The sequence below is a fragment of the Populus nigra genome, chromosome 1 (genome assembly GCF_951802175.1).
Source record: "Populus nigra chromosome 1, ddPopNigr1.1, whole genome shotgun sequence".
NCBI classification, from domain to species: Eukaryota; Viridiplantae; Streptophyta; class Magnoliopsida; order Malpighiales; family Salicaceae; genus Populus; species Populus nigra.
This window is the reverse complement of record NC_084852.1, coordinates 13,107,476-13,126,137: the sequence shown is the minus strand read 5'-3', so window position 1 is coordinate 13,126,137 and position 18,662 is coordinate 13,107,476. Positions and strand designations below refer to the sequence as shown.

General features: G+C 34.5%; 1 protein-coding gene across 1 annotated transcript; it reads right to left on the bottom strand.

Annotated features, from left to right (window-relative positions):
* Positions 1-1,730: 1,730 nt before the first annotated feature.
* LOC133676788 (30-kDa cleavage and polyadenylation specificity factor 30-like) lies at positions 1,731-18,372 on the bottom strand. Its single transcript, XM_062098528.1, has 7 exons — positions 17,881-18,372; positions 17,444-17,788; positions 9,931-10,093; positions 9,626-9,736; positions 7,008-7,076; positions 4,577-4,663; positions 1,731-3,045 (listed from the first exon to the last, which is right to left on the bottom strand). Exons 1-7 carry the CDS (start codon positions 18,270-18,272, stop codon positions 2,158-2,160), a joined length of 2,055 nt encoding a protein of 684 aa, XP_061954512.1. The 5' UTR covers positions 18,273-18,372; the 3' UTR covers positions 1,731-2,157.
* Positions 18,373-18,662: the final 290 nt, after the last annotated feature.

Here is an 18,662-nt window from a genome sequence, read left to right as displayed (position 1 = left end):
TTAGTTTATAGCTTGTAGTTAGACTTTCTTTGGTTATCATTTAGCACTGGTGAGTTTAATGGAGTGCTTGTGTTTATTGAAATCTCTATCCATATAAAGCTTTAACCATTGTCCATTTACATTAAATGTGCCCTTTATTTTCTAGTGCACTTTAACCACGCCATAAAAAAAGGTAAGGGTCATAATGAATTATCTTAAGTGTAACTTACTAGGAAAGGGTTAAAGGCGAGAATTATAGAGAAGTACTTTCTACCCAAAAGCAAATTCATGTATTGATAATAAAATTAATTAATTTAATTATATTTTTATTTAGAATTGTGATTTATATTTGAATCGACATATTAAAAACCTAATAAGCCATACACATTAAGAATTGTTGGTCAGAAATTAAACTGAGATAATTAATCAAGTATTACTTGATTATAAATAAGTTTTAGAAATTAAGGACTACAATGTAATTTATACAAGGGATTACAATTCTTGACCAAGAAAAATCAAGTAGGGACTTAATTGTATAAATTTCTAAATATATTTAGAAATAATATATGAAATATTTTTCTATTAATAGGGTAATCTTTTTTTATATAATTAGAATGTTATGCCTCATAATTTTCTCAATATATGTATTGTACACACTCTAAATATTAGATACACTTATATAGATAAGCATAATAGAGAAAATAAAAAGATAACACTAAAAGTATAGCAATTTCTCTCTCTTAAATGAGTTTTAAGAGATTCCTAATCTAGTGATTTATATGAATTATTATTAGAGGTTTGATGATTGAATGTTTTATGATTTATAACAACCTTGCATTGAGAAGTTGATTAAACTCCAAAAAAAAGAATTGTTTTTTAGAGAATCTTTGCACAAATCCTAAATGATTGTTTAACATGATCCTTGAGATTCCCACAAGTTTTAAAAACATGCTGTTTTTGCTACGCTTATATGTTTTGAAAAACCTAACAAATCATTTATTTAGAAAATATTTTAGTTGAATCTATGCATATTTTTGCCCACAACTTTCACTATTTTCTCATAATCTCAAACTTATTTGATGAGTGCAATTCTTGGTTGCATTCCAATGTCTAGAAATATTTTGATTACTTCTTTTAGATGGATAGAATAGATGATTCACCTTATTAGCAAGAAGAAGAAGAAATGTCTAGAAATAGAGGTGTGTGTGATTGTTGATTGATTTTGGGGAACACAACATAATTGCAAAAATTATGGTAGTTACAAATGTGATGGCAAGAAAGAAAAGTTAGGAAAGAAGATGATCACATTTAATTTAATTCAATTCAATTCAATTTAATTTGCAGTTGTGAATTGCATAGAGTTGAGGATTTATATTTAATTTGTTAACCTTAAGAGCTTTTTAGTTATTAATTTAATTATAATGGCAATTATGTGATATATTTTAAACTTGTTTGTTGATTGAATTTGCAACGCTAAACCTAGGATGTAAAGTATATTTTTTTACACTACGGAGGCGAAGTAAAACCCAGAAACTCTTTTGTTGATTTTTAACCTTAAGAGCTTTTTTGTTATTAATTTAATTAAGTTAAAAAGCTTTGCAAGAGTTCCCCTGCATTATTTCTCCATCAATCTTTGATGCTGATCTCCTTGCCAGTTTTGTTGATTTTGGTGTTGGAACGATCGTTCGCAAAACCCAGAAACAATTATCTGAATAAATCATAGCAACAAAAGGATTGTAGGGCCTAGGAAATTATAGAAAGAAGGAACTTTTTTTATATAGGAATATGAACTGTAAGGATTGTGCCAACGGCAGCGTGAGCGTCTAGCCCTGTATTCCCGGCTTTTTATCTCTTTATGCTTCACATCCCCGCCAGGGCCGTGTATAAAGTTCATCCTCTATAGACATCGCTAGCTATCTAATCACCATTCTACTCATTTAGTTATACACCAATTTATATATATCTGACATGTCAACCTAAAAAATTTTAAGGAAAAAAAAAAACAGTACAAAAAATCATTTCTCCATACATTTTTATGCCCCAAAAAGTGTTAAAAAAACAAAGAGTCCACAGTTAAATCACATTCGAATGAAGGCTGATGACAGATGGAGGAAGCGCATGTTCTAAGGTAGGCCTTTCTGATTAGTTATGCTCCAGTAGAATCGAGGACGCCTTCTATTAGTGATCAGAGCCAGGAGTAGCATCATCTCCAGAACCTCGGCGCTTCTTCTTTCCCTCCCCATGCCTTGACCGTCTTGGTGCCTCGTCCTCACTTTCACTCTCATCATTTCTGATGCTATTTACAGCACCAAATTGATCTTCATGGGAAGCCTTTAATGTTTCCTGCAGGTATTTTCTCTCGTCATTTGATTCCCCAGCTGCACCCCTGACCACATCTGATTCTACACTATGCCTGTCATTTCGATCATTTGCGGGCGCCCTCTGGTCTCTCTTAACAGACCGGCTGTTGTTCTGGGAGGATGGCGCAGGAAACGGTGCAAACATGCCACCTGGCCGAGGACCTCGGAGAAGATTTGATGGAGTGGGACCCATCCCCCCAATAAAGGGAGCACGTCCTGGACCCATCATCATCCCAAATCCACCAGCTGGAAACACAGCCCCCGGTTGGGAAGGCCGCCCAGGAAACATCATACCAGATGTAGCACCAGTAAAATCACCAGAAAACCTAGGACCATATGGGGGGAATCCACGGGATGCCACACCAAAGAGATCTGGCATTCCAAAGCTATCGGGTGTAACAGCTCCATAAGAAAACCCGTCAGCACCCATCATCATGGGGGGGAAACCTCTGATGCCAGGGATGGGTCTCGCCCCACGGGCCATTGGATTGTGAGAAGGCCACATCATTCCTCTACCTCTCCCCCTGCCTTGAGCTGCTGGTCCAAGAGGCTGCCCAAAGGACTCGTCCTCCTCTTCACTTTCTTCTTCTTCCTCTTCTTCATTGTCCTCAAAGGGGACAATGTCAGGGTTCTCACCACCACTGTCAGGATTGACTCCCTTTTCCTTTTCCTCTTCTCGTTTTGCTTCTGCTGCAAGTGAGACTGCCTGCACCCCAGAAGGAACATTATTTAGATACATTTAGTTCATTGCATTCCATAATTTGGAGAGTTGCACCTTAGGATCCAATGCAATATTGGGTCTGGCAAGGCCACCCATTAAGCATACTGGTTTCATCAATATAAAAAATAGTTCTACAAAAGAAATGTTTTTGGTTCTGAGCTAATGGACCCCCACCTCCCTAAACCCTCAGCTACAACCACAGAATACTAAATGTACAAAATCAAAGACGAGAAATAAATGGAAGGAGCTGACGTCCATAATTGAGATAATTTATACAACATAAAAGAAGAAAAAGGAAAACTGATGCTAACTTGTTCCTGAAATCTTGAATACTAGGATTAATACCCTTGAGCAGCTGCAGGGTCTGACATTTTTACTTAAGTTTGTAAGCATTTAAAACCACAAAAGTCATTCATGAAAAGTGAAAGAAAACTGGAAAAGAGAAACTTTTGTTTGCTTTTATAGTTATTTAACATTAGGGGGCCTCACTGAAATCTTTTGGAAACTATATGGGTGATAGTTAGAAATTTTAAACTATTAATGCCAAAGTGAAATATCATTAAATTAGCAAGGACTAAAATATAGTAGATCCAACTGGTTAACATTTGTGACAAATTATTATTATTATTATTATTATTATTATTGGATACACTAAAAGCCTGCACCTATTACACCTAGGTCGCTATAGAGCATCGCATAAATGGAACAATAATGTGAAGAAACTGCATCACCAACAATCCAAAGGCACACCATTTATGTTTGTGAAAAACCACTAAGTTGATAGCAAACCTACCCTGTTTATCATACAAATCATTCAAGAAATAACCATAACTTTGGAATCTAAACTTGATTGAATTTTGTACGAGTTCCTCTTTTTTAAATGTCTTCTATCCCAGTTCTTGTAGATTTCACAAAACAATCAATACAATATATTTGTTCCAGAAATTTGATCACATATGTAGCAATGGTTTATATACCCTTGAAAGGACATTTATAGAAAAATGTGCTTGATTGATCATTTTTCAAAATCTACAAGAACTCAAAACGAAAATATTTAAGAAAACTATAATAGAAAACGTTGTTCAAGTACAAATACTATATGGTGGTCATCTCAATCATGCAAAAAAGCAACATCCTCCATCCCATGTTAAAACCTATTTTGGTTGTTAAGCTGTGAACCTAATATCTTGTCTAATTTCACATGATCCCTTACCAATTGTGGGACAACCTGACATACATGTTTACATGCATCTACATGACTGTAACTTCTATTGTATGTTCTCATATTTTGTTACCACATTCTAAATGCAGGGCAAATGGACAATAAACTTTTTTAAGATTGTCAAGAGCAAAATCTTCTAAATGTGACTGCATTTAATTGCCAAAAAAGGAAAGGGCAACACAACACATCATTCTTTTTTTCAATCTCATTTTCATTTTCTCTGAATTGTTCAAGTGCTTCTTGATCTAATTCACTGTGTTTAGAAGAAAGAAAAAAATTATGGAACAAGCATACCATAAGTTCGCTATCTGGCTCCAGATAAAGTAAGGACGCCAACTGCTCGCCAATAGAGGGTTCTAGCTCTTGACAATCTCTACTAATCTGCGTTCATGAGAAGTACAAATATTGCTTGGAATAAGCAAACACACTATAGCATCAATGAAGAATTGAAAAGACTAGCTGGACTAATATTAGGACTTGACTACAGCTTGTAGCTCCAATAAGTGAAATTTCAACCAAGAAAACAATCATAACAAAAGAAATGCAGTGAAATCATATTGATATAAATGATTTCAAATGTGGAGCTCAATTATCAGAGGTACTTACGTTTCTTGATGATTGCACTAATGCAAAAATAACAATGATAACAGTAATAATTCACTATTACACCATTCGAGCAGTAGAAGTAGAAGGCCTTTTGTATGTTTTTTTTGTCTTAATTCCATTAATAATTTCACACAAGTTTCATGCATTCTACATAGGGATTTTTGCCCATGCTAACAAATCAAAGAGTAAATTGCCACACTTGATCCAATATGTAAAACTGGCAGCTGTACCATTGCATTCAGGCATTTCTGTTAAGTTATGAGCGCCATGACTTGCTGATATGGTGCCTTAGGGTACTCAATTCAACATATCAAATTAATTAGATTTTGCCAGGCCTAAATACAACCCCTTTCATGGTGCAGTTGGCAGTAGTTTCTAAGGCATTCCATGACTGGTTATAATGCTGAAGCATTGATTTCATAAATGGTTGATGAAAAGGAACATTGTTGGGAACTTGAATAGGCCTTTAACGGTAATTCTGTAATTTTTTAAATAACCTACAAAACCATTCTGGTAACTCAAAACATTGCTACTTTTACTTGTGGTGCCTTTGGTGATTCCATATTATGTGACATGATTCCTGTGCAAGTCCCTCACATTCTTGGTTGATCTTGTCTTTGAGATCAACATGTGGACTTCTCTCTGGGAAAGAAAATGGTTTTCAGGCCAATGAGTTAACTTGACATCGAAATTACAAGGGCATTGATGACAATACGCATCTCTGGTGTTTTTCCAAGTAGCTAGCCCAAATCAAAAGGGATTTTTTCTGTATAGAAAGAGAAGTGTTAAAATCAGCTGCTGTCCCTTTCTCCATGTTGATCCTAGAGGAAACTAGGTGGTTGTCAGATTTTTCTGATGTTGCACCTGTTAACTACCAAATGAGTTGCATCCTTTGCCTCTAATTCCAGGGTCTTAAAAGCCTAATCTTCCAGCCTATGAAAGAATCCTTGTGACATGCCAAGCTTATAAGGCACATTGATGAACTGTTGTACAGCTCCCAAGAATTGTTTCAAGAATTAATGCATTGCTGTCCTAGCTTTGCTTGCACCAAAAAACAATTATGGTTTTTGGAACATCTATCGTGATAAGACATACCATAAACAAGATTATCCACCATTTAATTGACATGTTGGATCTATGGCTGCTTCTACAATCTTTCCAAATATAGATTTGAAAAGTGGGTATTCGGTATCATCAAATACTCATCAGACTTGAAAGTATCCTAAAGGTATTGATATATAAAGCTTCTAACAAAGAGTGAAGGTCCTTGTATGATTCTGAAGAAAATTAGCGACAATGCTTACGTCCTATAAGTAACAACAGAACACCGTATATTTAAGAGAGGTGACCAAGGTTGTGTCAATACATCTAAACATCATGTGGCATATTATATTCAGGAGGTGTGATCCAGGTTCAAAAATGTCCTTTGGATACAATCAGCTGTTAAGAGCTGTATGGTAGCTCGTTTGTTCTCAAGTGAACATATCAAATCCATAAGAGTTTGCCAGGCCAAAAAACACAGTCCATGTGATGGCATACACTGGCAGCAATCTCTTTTAAGGCATTTAGAAGGGCATTCTAGGACTGCCACTGATACACAAGCATTGTGGTGTAGAACCACCAATGAGAACACAAAACCAGAGAACCAATTCTCAACGAGAAACTTAGTTTTAGTCTGATAATTAATATTCAACATTCTCTTAATATCTAGGTTGGGTGCTTATTTCTTTTTATAGGCACCATTCCATATAAATAAGAAAACCTATTACATAGTCCTAATACAATAAGAAACTAAAATAATCTAAATTCCTATTTTAACTTCTAAATAATAAATACTAATATTCCTAGATAATACTCAGAAAGTCCAAAATAATCATACAACATTAAAATTCCTAAACAATCAAATATTAATTCTTGTAGTTGGGAACTTGAACTTATTTGGTAAGGCAGATTTCTTAGAATCCAATTTCATGAACTTATTACTCAAAAAGTTCATTCTTTATAAGATAAGAGCAGAAAAATGCAAGTCCTCACAAACATAGTATACACAGTATATCTTTTCATGCAGGGGGATAGAAGAAGAACAAAAAAATAAATAGACGAAGACCAAAGACAGTACCTTCACCGGCAAGTTCTCATTGAATGGGTTTCTCAAGTGGCGAGTTTTGTGGAAGGACAGTTCACACAACTTCAAAAGGAAAATTGCAATTAGATATGTCATATATTTGTGCTATTTAAACATACAAAAAAACTAATGTATCGAGATTTTTTATAATTTTAATGGCTATCCCCAGATTTTGAATTCTCACATACATTCAATAAGAAGCATCTAATGCACTTAATCTGTCATGGTAATATGAAATTGAAAAGCAGCAGCAGTCAGTTTTTGTTTTTCTGCTAGCCATGATATAACATTTGGAGAAAGGATAGTTGTGAATTCAAAACAAATCATATTCCATATGTTACAGTTCACATGGAGAAGCCACCCAAATCATGAGCAAGGCCACTCAGGAGTCAGGACTCTGCACAACAAATAAATAATGCATGATGACTTTTAGGAATCTAGTTTTCTCTACAATCCATTGTCGCTTTTCTAATTAAAGCAGCCTCCAAGTCAAGTTAAAAAATGCAATACCTCTATATACATTTCAAGATATATATTTTGTCAGATTGTCATCAAAGAACCAGTCTAAAATTAGTTAGCGTTACCGAAGTAATTGATACCCCTTTTGAAGATATTGCCTGTGCCAGGTTTAACGGCACATTTTTTTACCCCTATACTGATATTTTTTTATGGATTTTGTCTCTCAATGATTTTTTTATGAATTCTCCTTTCTACTATAAGTTTCATAAGGTTGTTTACCTCGCATCCAGTTCTATTGTATTTGATACCACATGTAAAAAATCAATTCGTCAAGGCATAAAAAAATTACACGTGAAAATTTAACAAATGGTCAAAAAGTTTCTAAAAAAAAGTGAAGGGGGATAAAGAAAAGGCCCAAATTTGAATAGTAAAGAAATTGAATTAAAATTTTAGGAATAAAGGTTGTATACTTTACCCAATATTTTTAATTTAATTTCTTCAATAACATTTTAATTAATTTGTAAATATTAATTTAATTTTTACTTTTAAAAAGTCCAACCTTTGTTTTAAATTTGAGGGGAAAAAAATTCCTAATAAATATAATTTAATTTATTTCTTTAGTATTTTTATAATTTCTAATTTTGAAAAACCCAAACTTTTTTCCTATAATTTTAATTTAATTTCCTTGATACTCAAAATTGGTTTTTTTATTTCTTTTTTTATTATTTTTAAAATTTCCACATGTAATTTTCTTATGCTGTTATGCACAAATCTTTAACACATGGCACCCAATCAAAGGAGACGGGGGCAGATTTTTTACATAACCTACAAAACAAGGGTAGAATCTATTAAAAAATAAAAATAAAATTAGGAGCAACTTCCATATAAAAATACATGGGCAAAACATGTCACTAACCCATCCTCCATAACATGGGAATTTTAAGCTTACTTTTAAGTGACCATGTTATGAGCTTAATTTTTATGTGAAACATAAGTAATTATATTCGAGCAGGAATTAGGATATATAAAATATCATCTCATGATGAAGATTTGAGTTTCTTGTTCTATTCCTTATTCCACATAAGAATAAAAGTTTTCATTATTTAGTTCAGGTCTAATTAGCATTACGAGTTTTGATTCCCAATATACATGCTAATGTAATCGTTTAATTTAATAGAGAATACCCTCTTTTAAAAGAAAAATCCAGCAATTGGCTCCTTAAGATAGTATGGTGCATTAAGCATGAGTAATGAGAGTTAAACACTTAGTTTGATGTTTTAAGTAGTGCTTACATGAGTCTAGTTGTCTAGAAAAGGTTTCTTGAAAACAGAAAACTGGGACAAATGTGTTTACCAATTAGTATTTACTTTGAACATGTGTTTCAGTTTTTCCAGTTCTCTAGAAAACAAGAAAACTACTAAAAGTTTGTTTTCCAAATTCTCCTCTTTAATAAACAAAGGCCCTCTTTGGTTCATCTATTATGTAATCTTTTTGACATTCATTATTTTAAACAATCCAAACAAGGACCTCATTCTCTGTTTTATAGAACTACCAGTTAGTAAGCTTGTTTTTATGGACAAATTGAGTTTAGAATAATGACAAAAGTAGAGATAAAATTGGAAAATTTATTTCTAAAAGTAAACAGGACATAAGGTATAAAATTGGAAAATTTATTTCTAAAAGTAAACAGGACATAAGGTTATCTATCATCTATTTACAATGTTATGCTAATTGTCTAATAACTCAACCGCAATTCTACAAACCCTGTATCACTTTTCTTTAATCTAAAACCTTAAATCTCCAATTTTCCAAGCCAAGGCCCACCATAAAGCATTTGTGTGATAAAAACTGGAACCTGTCCCACATCATGCACTAAACCTTCCTGGTTGCAGCCTGAGGTTTCTGCATAAATCCTTTTTAATTTATAACTAACAAGATGTAGTTATGAGAGAAATAAAACGCAAAACTTTCACATCAATCAAATTTGTTAAACTCCAATTGAAATCAAAACAACTTTCTTCTCAATTTATCTATCATACTTCACTTCGGATTAAAACACTGACAGTCATTTTATAATTACAGTATCATGTCTTATCATTCAAGGCAGAAACAAATTCAGAGAAACAGAATAGATGTAGAGGGAAAAAGAATACCTTCAACCATTTGACTGAGAAATTCCTCCCATAATGCGCAGTTCCATGGGCATATTTCCAATTCCCTCCACCAACAGAAGCACCAATTTTGGATGTCATCTTTGCACAACCCTATCAAACATACACAATTTCAGGTTTAGCATCTCAGTCAGAGCAAACAAGGGCAACTTGATGCAACTTAGAAACCAAGTTAGCCAAGTAGCAGCCTTTAATCAAAACCAATCCAAAACAATTTTTTATAGGGAAAGTTGGGGATCCAAACTACCAAATTAAACAACTCACTGAATAATAAATTCCAAATTTACCTGGAAATGTCGAGTCCGGTTTACTGAGAATATCAAAATCACGTTGTCAGCAGAGTCTAAAGCTTCATTCAGTTTAATTTCATTGCTCCTTTGAGTTGCCCATACTCCTTGCTGCACAGATAACTCCAAATTTTCACGGTTGCAACTCTTAACAATAAAGTACCTAAATTCCATATATGGGACAAATAAGTTAGTGCATTCAATTATGGAAAAGAGAAATTTGCAATTTAATTATAAACAAGGTGTGCCGAAAGACACTGAAATCAACCCCCAACTTATAATTGGTAGAGTACAATGTCTTTTTCAATGCAATGCAATAGTACAATTGAAAGGAAAGCAAATCACACAGTAGAAGTTCAATAAACAGAAAAAATACAAAAAGTAGATAAGAAATAAAGTGAACTCATGTATTAATAGAAACCAAGAACAGGCTACTAGCAGCTAGCCAGAGAAACCCACATAGAGCATGCAGAACATCCTAAACACAAGCATGAGGACTTCAAGGTGATGAGGTCCAGTGGCACAAAGAAACTCCTACTTACACAAGCCCACATTCTCAATCAGTAGCAAAATAGAAACTGATATCACCAGAGAATTTTGCAACTTAAACCATAATGAAACTTTGCATTCTTAGTTAATCAGGATGAAGGAGATACTTCCCCTGTAAATCAGTTAAATCACTTTCACCTCTCCACGCCCATCTTATTTGCTTATTGACAGAAATCAAGATGCAAAAATAAAATGGTAAATCAGCATGAAAGATGTGTTGCATTACTGAAAACAATTAATGATGTTCAAAAGGAAACGCATTTGAAAGGCTTTATACTATCAATAACAACTGCATCTAAAATTAAGTAATAAGCTGAGAGGAATTTCAAACACCTAAAACACACATGCTAACAACCAACCACTTATATGAGAAGTCAGGGAAAAGCCTGTTCCCACTTATTCTCAATAGGTTCTAACAGTATACAAGCAGATGGGGCAAAACAAAACCTAGTTTTATGAGCATTTCAATTAATAGAAAATAAAAAATCCCAAACCATGGCACCTTATAAACCACCAATTTTAAAAGCACAATGCTCATAAAACTAATAGAAGATAAACTTTCGCCACTGAAAGGATATCAGCTCTAAATATCCATCCATTCCATCCATTCATTGAATTTCATCACCATAACAGGAAAGCACAAGGACACCTGCAGCCTTGCTGAGAGGCAGATAGGCCTATGATTCACTGCAAAATTAATAGTTGATAGCCATTCCAGTTTAAATAACAAATACAAAGGATAGTTTCCTAATAATGAGTAATTTACAGCACAAAAAAATATCCTCTTCGTCCCTAAAAAACCCTTGTCAAACAGAAATTTAGTCTCATCATTAACTTGCCATGTTCTGTCCCAAAAACACCAACAATGAATAACCAGTCAGTCACAAAACTTAAGCCAAATATCTATAAAGTTTAACAAGAGAATCACAGTTCATTGGCAACTCATCATGACACCATACTCCATGTCCTCACTCTTCATTCAGTACCTTCTATGAGTACTTCATTTCCTGTCTTTCCAGGTAGATTCTGGCATAGCGAAGGAAAGAGAAATGATATTTGATTCTAGTTCTTATAAAATATGAAGTATATGGTCATCAATTAAAGGTCGGTTCAACTAGATGATCTAACTTAGCGGACTATCCTATAGTTTAGCCATCCCTGCCTTTTCAGTTGTCTTAGGAATGGATAATTCTATACTTTGAGAGCATTATTCCTAAAATTTGAGACTTTCAAATAAAAATTGATCATAATAACCTCATTGAAACCATGTGAAGGCTAAAAGAAACAACTATTTACATCTGCAACTTATGTTTTTTTTTATGTTTTTTTTTTAATTATTATTTCTAAGCTTGAACCTAGGGTGTTAGCATTGATGAAGCCCCCTTTCTGTAGATAATAAAAGATTTCATAACTGAAAAGAAGAAATTATACAGAGACAGTTAGGAGAACATGCCATCCTCCAATCTAAGAAACAAAGCATAACAAAACTATAACAATAAAGCATTCCAATCTCGCCTCAGTCAGCTAAAGAAACCCCTCTAAAAGTACCTGAAGCATGACACCATAAGGAAGCAAGAAACACTTTTCTATCTAAAAACAATTTCTTTATGTAAACTAAGCTTAAAAGCTCTAGCATTCCTCGCCAACAAAATACACCAAATTGTCGCATAGGCCACAGAACGCATAACAATTTTATGGTCTTTCCTTCCCCCATTACCCTCATAGGAAATTGACAGGAAACCAGCAACCTTACTTGAAATATCCAAGGTTCTCTACCAACTCAAACAATTGATGCCATGTATCCCATGCAACTCACCATAATACAGACAATTTTATCATGTTTATGAGAAAATGTACTAGAAGAAAACAGAATAAAATTTCAAAGGAGACTAGGAAGATGTACCCCTTGAAAGGTGAGACTAAGGATAGGGGAGCATTCCAGTCCCACCTCGTGTCAGCTAAAGAGATTCCTATAAAGCCTCTAGAGCTAAGCCCCATTGCAATGTCAAAAGGACTATCCTATCCCATAAAAGCAATCTTCAATTGGAATAGTCCTAAAACTTCTAGAATTCCTTCACATTCAAACAGCCTATATAACTGCTAGCATCACACTTGTCTTGTGCTCTTACCAAAGGACACAAATAGTCTAAGCCTGTTTGTTTTTGCGTTTCAAAAGCACTTTTAAAACAAATTGAAATTTTTTTATTTGCTTCAAATTATTATTATTATTATTATTATTATTATTGTGTTTTCAGATCGTTTTAATGTGCTGATGTCAAAATTACTTTTTAAAAGAATAAAAAACCATTATTTTGATGCATTTTCGAGTGAAAAACACTTTGAAAAGCAACTGCTACCACACTCTCAAACACCCCCAAATCACATAGCCTAAGCTATCAGTGGCTCAAGGTAAAGGTGACTCCTAGCATGACACACAGCACAATGTTAGGAGAAGAGACATATGAAGCTTCTAACCTGCAACAACAAGTCACTAAACTTCATCGTATCGTATTGAATGCTAAATACAAACAAAAAAAGCAGACACAAAAAGAGGTCCTGTGTTTTCCATCCATTGGGATTTCAGATTACACAAACTGAGAAGGTGATACACATGAAAAGAAGCTGTCAAAAAAAGAATGCTCCCTTATCCACAATTCCTTCCATAAATGAATACAAGAACCATTACCAACTAGGAGAAACTGATGACATGAATTTACAAGGATTCAAATTCATGATTAGCCATCCTAGAGTGGGAATAACAATCGTTCCTTTGAAGACCACACATTTTCAGTGATTGCCTCTGTGCCAAAGGAAATGAGGTTCAAGAGGAAAGCTTCAAAGCCATTTTTCCATTAAGAAAATTTTTTTCTTCACACAAACTGACCAGTACTAGAAGCACCTCTAACCTTAGTGTAGCAACACACCCCTCAGCTGATAACATGGTCTCTATAACTGACCTTATGACAGATCATAAGAAATTCCCATTGCAAAAAATTGGAATCTTAAAAGAAGAACAATTATAAAGGGATGCTAGAAAAAGAAGCTCCAAAGGACTTCCTCTATAAACTCAAATATCTTAAATTACATAATCATATACCTTCTCAGAACCCATTTTCAACGCCACTACCCTCCTACTCTTTGGCATCCTCTAGCACCTAATTAGCCACCAAAGCAGCATTCTATAACTAACGAACCATGCATACAATCTAGGATCAAAAATTGTATCTACTAAGCACCAACACTGCAAGAAAGCCTATTTCATAACACCATCTACAAAATCATGCATGAAGCTTTGACAACATTTATAGGGCTATAATCCCTCACTCTGGATCTTTGGTTTTTCTAAGGTATCAGCATAATAAAAGTTGAGTGCATACTCCTACTATTCTCCCATTAGAGGAGCTATTATTAATTAATCCTTCCTTTTGTTAATTTAGCAGTTTTGACATCATTTCTCTATCACCCCAATATTATAGGGGCATTAACTAGGAGTTGTTCTAAATCAAGGTTTCTTGTTCCCATTCAGAAAGCTTATATCGACTAAGTTAAGAATTTAGATATATTAATTGTAAATGAGGAACCTCCTCTATGTTTTAGGAATGCTTTTTTTATTAGCAAGCACTAAATCTTTATTCTCTTGCAAAAGTTCCAACATGGAAATCACTGAAATGACAGCTTTGACCTTGTTCACATATTCACTGAAAATCAGACTTTGTCCCCTAGGCTGCATCATAATGTTAATTTCCAGTGTCATTATTCTGAAGATGGTATCGTTGTTGAAGTGAATTCGGATTCTCCACCAAACTATGATGTCTGTACCTTCTTGACCAGTGAAAAATGGGATTCCCCACCAATCTATGATGCCTACCCCTTTATGATGTCACTAAAAATCAAGTAGACACAAGGAGAACATAAAGATACTTATGAAAAATCTATCCTTTTCCTAAATGTATAATGCAGTCTCAAAGAAAGGATTCCAGAAACTTATATGGTGGCAACAAATGTTGACGATTGAAATTAGGGCTTCACTTATGATATATTGGCCCGGGAATCAAACAGGTGAGACAAATCACAAGTATATGTTAATTGCTCAACAATTTTTATCATAAAATGAGGCTACTATCTAGGACTTCTATATGCTTGATGTGGCAAAACAGGGACAATTTGCTTTAACCTGGGAACATAATGCGAGAGCTATAGTTAATTTAAGTGTTCTTATTATTGTAGGTTTCTTACTCCCATTCCAAGTTGTAATGTCATCCCGATTCATTCACAGCTTTTCAGGATGTTTTCTCTTTATCAAAATCATAAGTTTATACACCCCCAAAATCTATGTTCACTCATATCAAGTTCATTCTTTTTAAATTTAGCCGCTCTTTTTATTATTACTTGTTGCTTCCTACTTTTCCTGCATCGTTCATTATATCAGCCAAATTCCAAGTGACATTTTCTCCCATCCATTGCAACTCATTACAAATCACAGAGTCAGTGCAGTCATCCTAGGATCATTTAAACTTGGAATCATACACCATTACATACGAATCTACAGCTTGAATTTTTATGTTCATGTTTACAAGCTTGTTTAAGAACACATTTCAAATTCCCAAAATTCTGTTTTAAGGCTTAAACTGCATTGCAGAGCCCAATTATCTTTTTTGTTTACCAAACAATTTAAAAATAGGACTACTGTCTTGAGGACACAAACCAACTGAGTCTTAATCACTCTTAACTGACTCACATGGGAACCTAATCCATTCAAAAAATTTCAAACACGAGCAAAAGCTTACTAATTATCCCTAGCCTCCTAATCCAAAACAGACCGTAACACAGATACATGTATATGTACACACAGACATACATATAACTAAATGAGTTCGTAGATAGATGGGTGAGAGGATGAATATTAACATAAAGCAATAAAAATACAGAGCATGAAAAACAAACTAGCATTCTATTTTGGGTTGTTTAGGCATGCACTTATTAAAACCATTTGCAACATCAATTACTTACCATGCATTCATCAAATTCTCTAAGGAACCTTATTGTGTCATTTGATGCAAAGGAAGAATGGTCCCTTGTAGCTACTTCTTCCCTTAGCAGTCTGAGTGAAAAAATGATTCTACAGCAAATCCTACCAATATACAGTTGCTATAAAAACAGCCAACTTTCAAAGGATGAACACAACTTTTACAATTATCAACCACTAATACAAAATGCATCAACTGAACAAGTTCAGCATGTTTTTGCAAATTCATTTATCACCTTGTGGACATTAAAACTAGAAGTCATGTATGAGAAGAATTTAGAAGTTTCACAGTTGGTTGATCAAAAGAGTAAAAAGGAACAAAGAGAAAGGTGATTCAAGAAGAAAAATCAGGCATTCTGCTTAAGTTCTTTTTATTTTTATTTTTATTATGAATTATTAAGTTCTTAATGCAGACATCAAATAAGCAGGATTATAATAGTTTTGTGGAACTATCAGACACAAGGATGTTTCTGTAATTTCTGGAATCACACATGATGCAGACAACAAAAGGAAGCAGGATTATAGTCTCTTTCTATAATTATTGAACACAAGGGCATTTTTATAATTTCTGCTGAAAGTCATCTAGGTCTAGGTTTTTATTTTATGTTCAAGTGGCTTATTAGTCCTTAATTAGGTAGATTTAAATAGAAATGGTAGTATTTTCTTATTTAAGATTTAAGTCCTGGAATTCAACAACATAATGCTTTAGGTGTATGAGGAGTCTATAAGTAGCTATGCTGGTATGCTTTGTTAAGAGAACCAGATCTATGAATAACATTTCCAGCAATTACAATTTAATGGTGTGTCATCCAATCAATCTTAGGTGTGACTCCTAGGAACCCTAGGTGAGATGCCTACTTAGGTTTTCTATCTTCTAGGTGTGATTCCTAGAATAACTAGTAATGTGAAAGCTGGTGGCCTTTTACTTTCATACCAATTCAAATTCCATGCCCTAAATCCCCTGTTCTTATACTCTAAATCTCCAATTTCCATGCCCTAATTCTTTACCAAACCCTATCAGAACAGATACTTCAAAGATGTCCTGCATGAGTTCTTTGTTACTTACATATTGGTGGGTGTCAGTCATTTTGCATCAACAGCTTAAAATACCATCACACTAGACTAAGTTATCTGACAGCAAACAGCTATGCCCCAAGGAATCAGGACATGAAAAGTAGTTGTCCCTGTATGTGAGACATTAATTAATATCTCAACACTGTTTAGGAAAAAATAATAATAAAATGAGAAAGTTGCAAAACATCATTAAATTAAGAAGTAAAGAATGCATTATCAAAAGTGAAGAGAAGCCTGAAAAGCATATACCAATGAACAATGAAATATATCCACAAACTTTTTACACAAACACAATAAGCAACATTCTCAAAACATCCACTTCATAAGAGGGGTTATTTTTTTCAAACAAAGATTAGGAGATGATCTTTTGAAACAGTTTTAAGGGCCTTCACTGCAAGAGAAGTTGTTAGAAAAAGAGGACTAGAATCTGGAGTAAATTGAACAGTAAGAATAGTTACAGCTGATGCATGTCTCTTCAAGCAATGATGCAACTATCCCATTTGTTCCACCCTCTATGGAACATAAAGAGATGCTGGATGCCTTCATGCCTGAGGCACGCCAAGAGCCATTTCACTTTAGCATCAGTAGGATTCAATGCACAGGATAAATCCTTGCCAATTATAGGGTTTGGGGACCTTCAAGCCAACTTACACAGTTGAACAGTTAAGGCAAATTAAAAGAGAGAGAGAGAGAGAGAGAGAGGTTTGAAGTAATAATGGGCTTTATTAGATGATCATAGACTTTTGATACAGAAAGTCATCTATATGTGTAGTTTTAATAACGATAACCAGAATATCCAAGAAAAACAAAATACAATAATTGATTTACAAAACTCAATAAAAGACCTCAGAACTCTGAACACACCTAGATATTCCTTGAGGTAAAGGCGTTGCAATTCTGTTCAAAGGATTAGGCTGTTGTGGTTGCTGGTGCTGGCCATTTGTAAGGTGTGGTGTCTGGGTCTGTTGTTGTTGTTGCACGTTAGCCGACTCCGTTCCTGATGGTTTTATGATGGTAATGGGAGATTTTTCTATTTGTTGAGAAAAACCAGCATTCCGTTGTTGAAAATTTTTGTTCGAGGTCACACCATTGTAAGAATTCAGTTGCTGAATCTTTTGAACAACTTCTTCTACAGGAGGTGGAGGTCCAGGCAACTTGGCATGCCTATACCTGCAGTCTGGACCATTCGGACAAAACCCCAACTTGTACCTACAAGAACACACACACATATTTTCTTACTGATGATTCAAAAGATGTCCTTATTTACATTAATATTTACTGACAGAAAGTGGCTTACTTACATATTGCACTCCTTGATATCCTCATTGGTGTGCTTGTAAACGCAATCTTGCTCCCTGCACTCTCCATAAAGTCTAAAAAATCGACATACAGGCATTCTAGACTTGTCATATTGGTGAAGGAAACCGCAGGCGTCGCCTTTCATGCAAAGGCTTCGAAGCCAGTGCCGACATACAGTCTGCCGGAAGCTCCGTCGACCTGCCTGGATGTCCGCCGCACCAGAGTGGCTGTTGTTGGTGGTATTGGTGGTTGTGTTTGTGGTGTTGGGGGCAGCTGCGGTTGCGGCGCCGTAATTGTCGGATGGAATCGCTGGGATGGAGGCGATGGGGTTGGCGGGGCCCGAATCGAGGCCGCCCTCGAAGTCGAAGCTTAGAACTCCCTCTGAGTCCTCCATGGTATGGTATGGTATGGTATGGCACTGCTGGTGTCTAATTAGGGCTTTATTTTATTTCTAAATCAAGGCCGTGTTGAGCAGAAACTGAAATTGGATGCCGGTTTCGTTTTTTCCTTCTTTTATAAATTACTCTATGCAGTTTTACCTCTCTTTACTATACAAAATTACTCTATGTAGTTTTACCATGCTTAATTTAATATTATTTTGTTCTAAAAAATATTTTCTTCTCTCCGATTTTTCATATTACTTACTTTTTTTATTTTTTTATTTCTTAAAGAAAAAAACAAAAAAATTAAAAAAAAATAAAGTGGTCAAAAGAAACTAATTAATTAGTTTTAAAATTAAAGGGATTATATTAATTCATTTTGCAAAACAAAATAAAGTAATTTA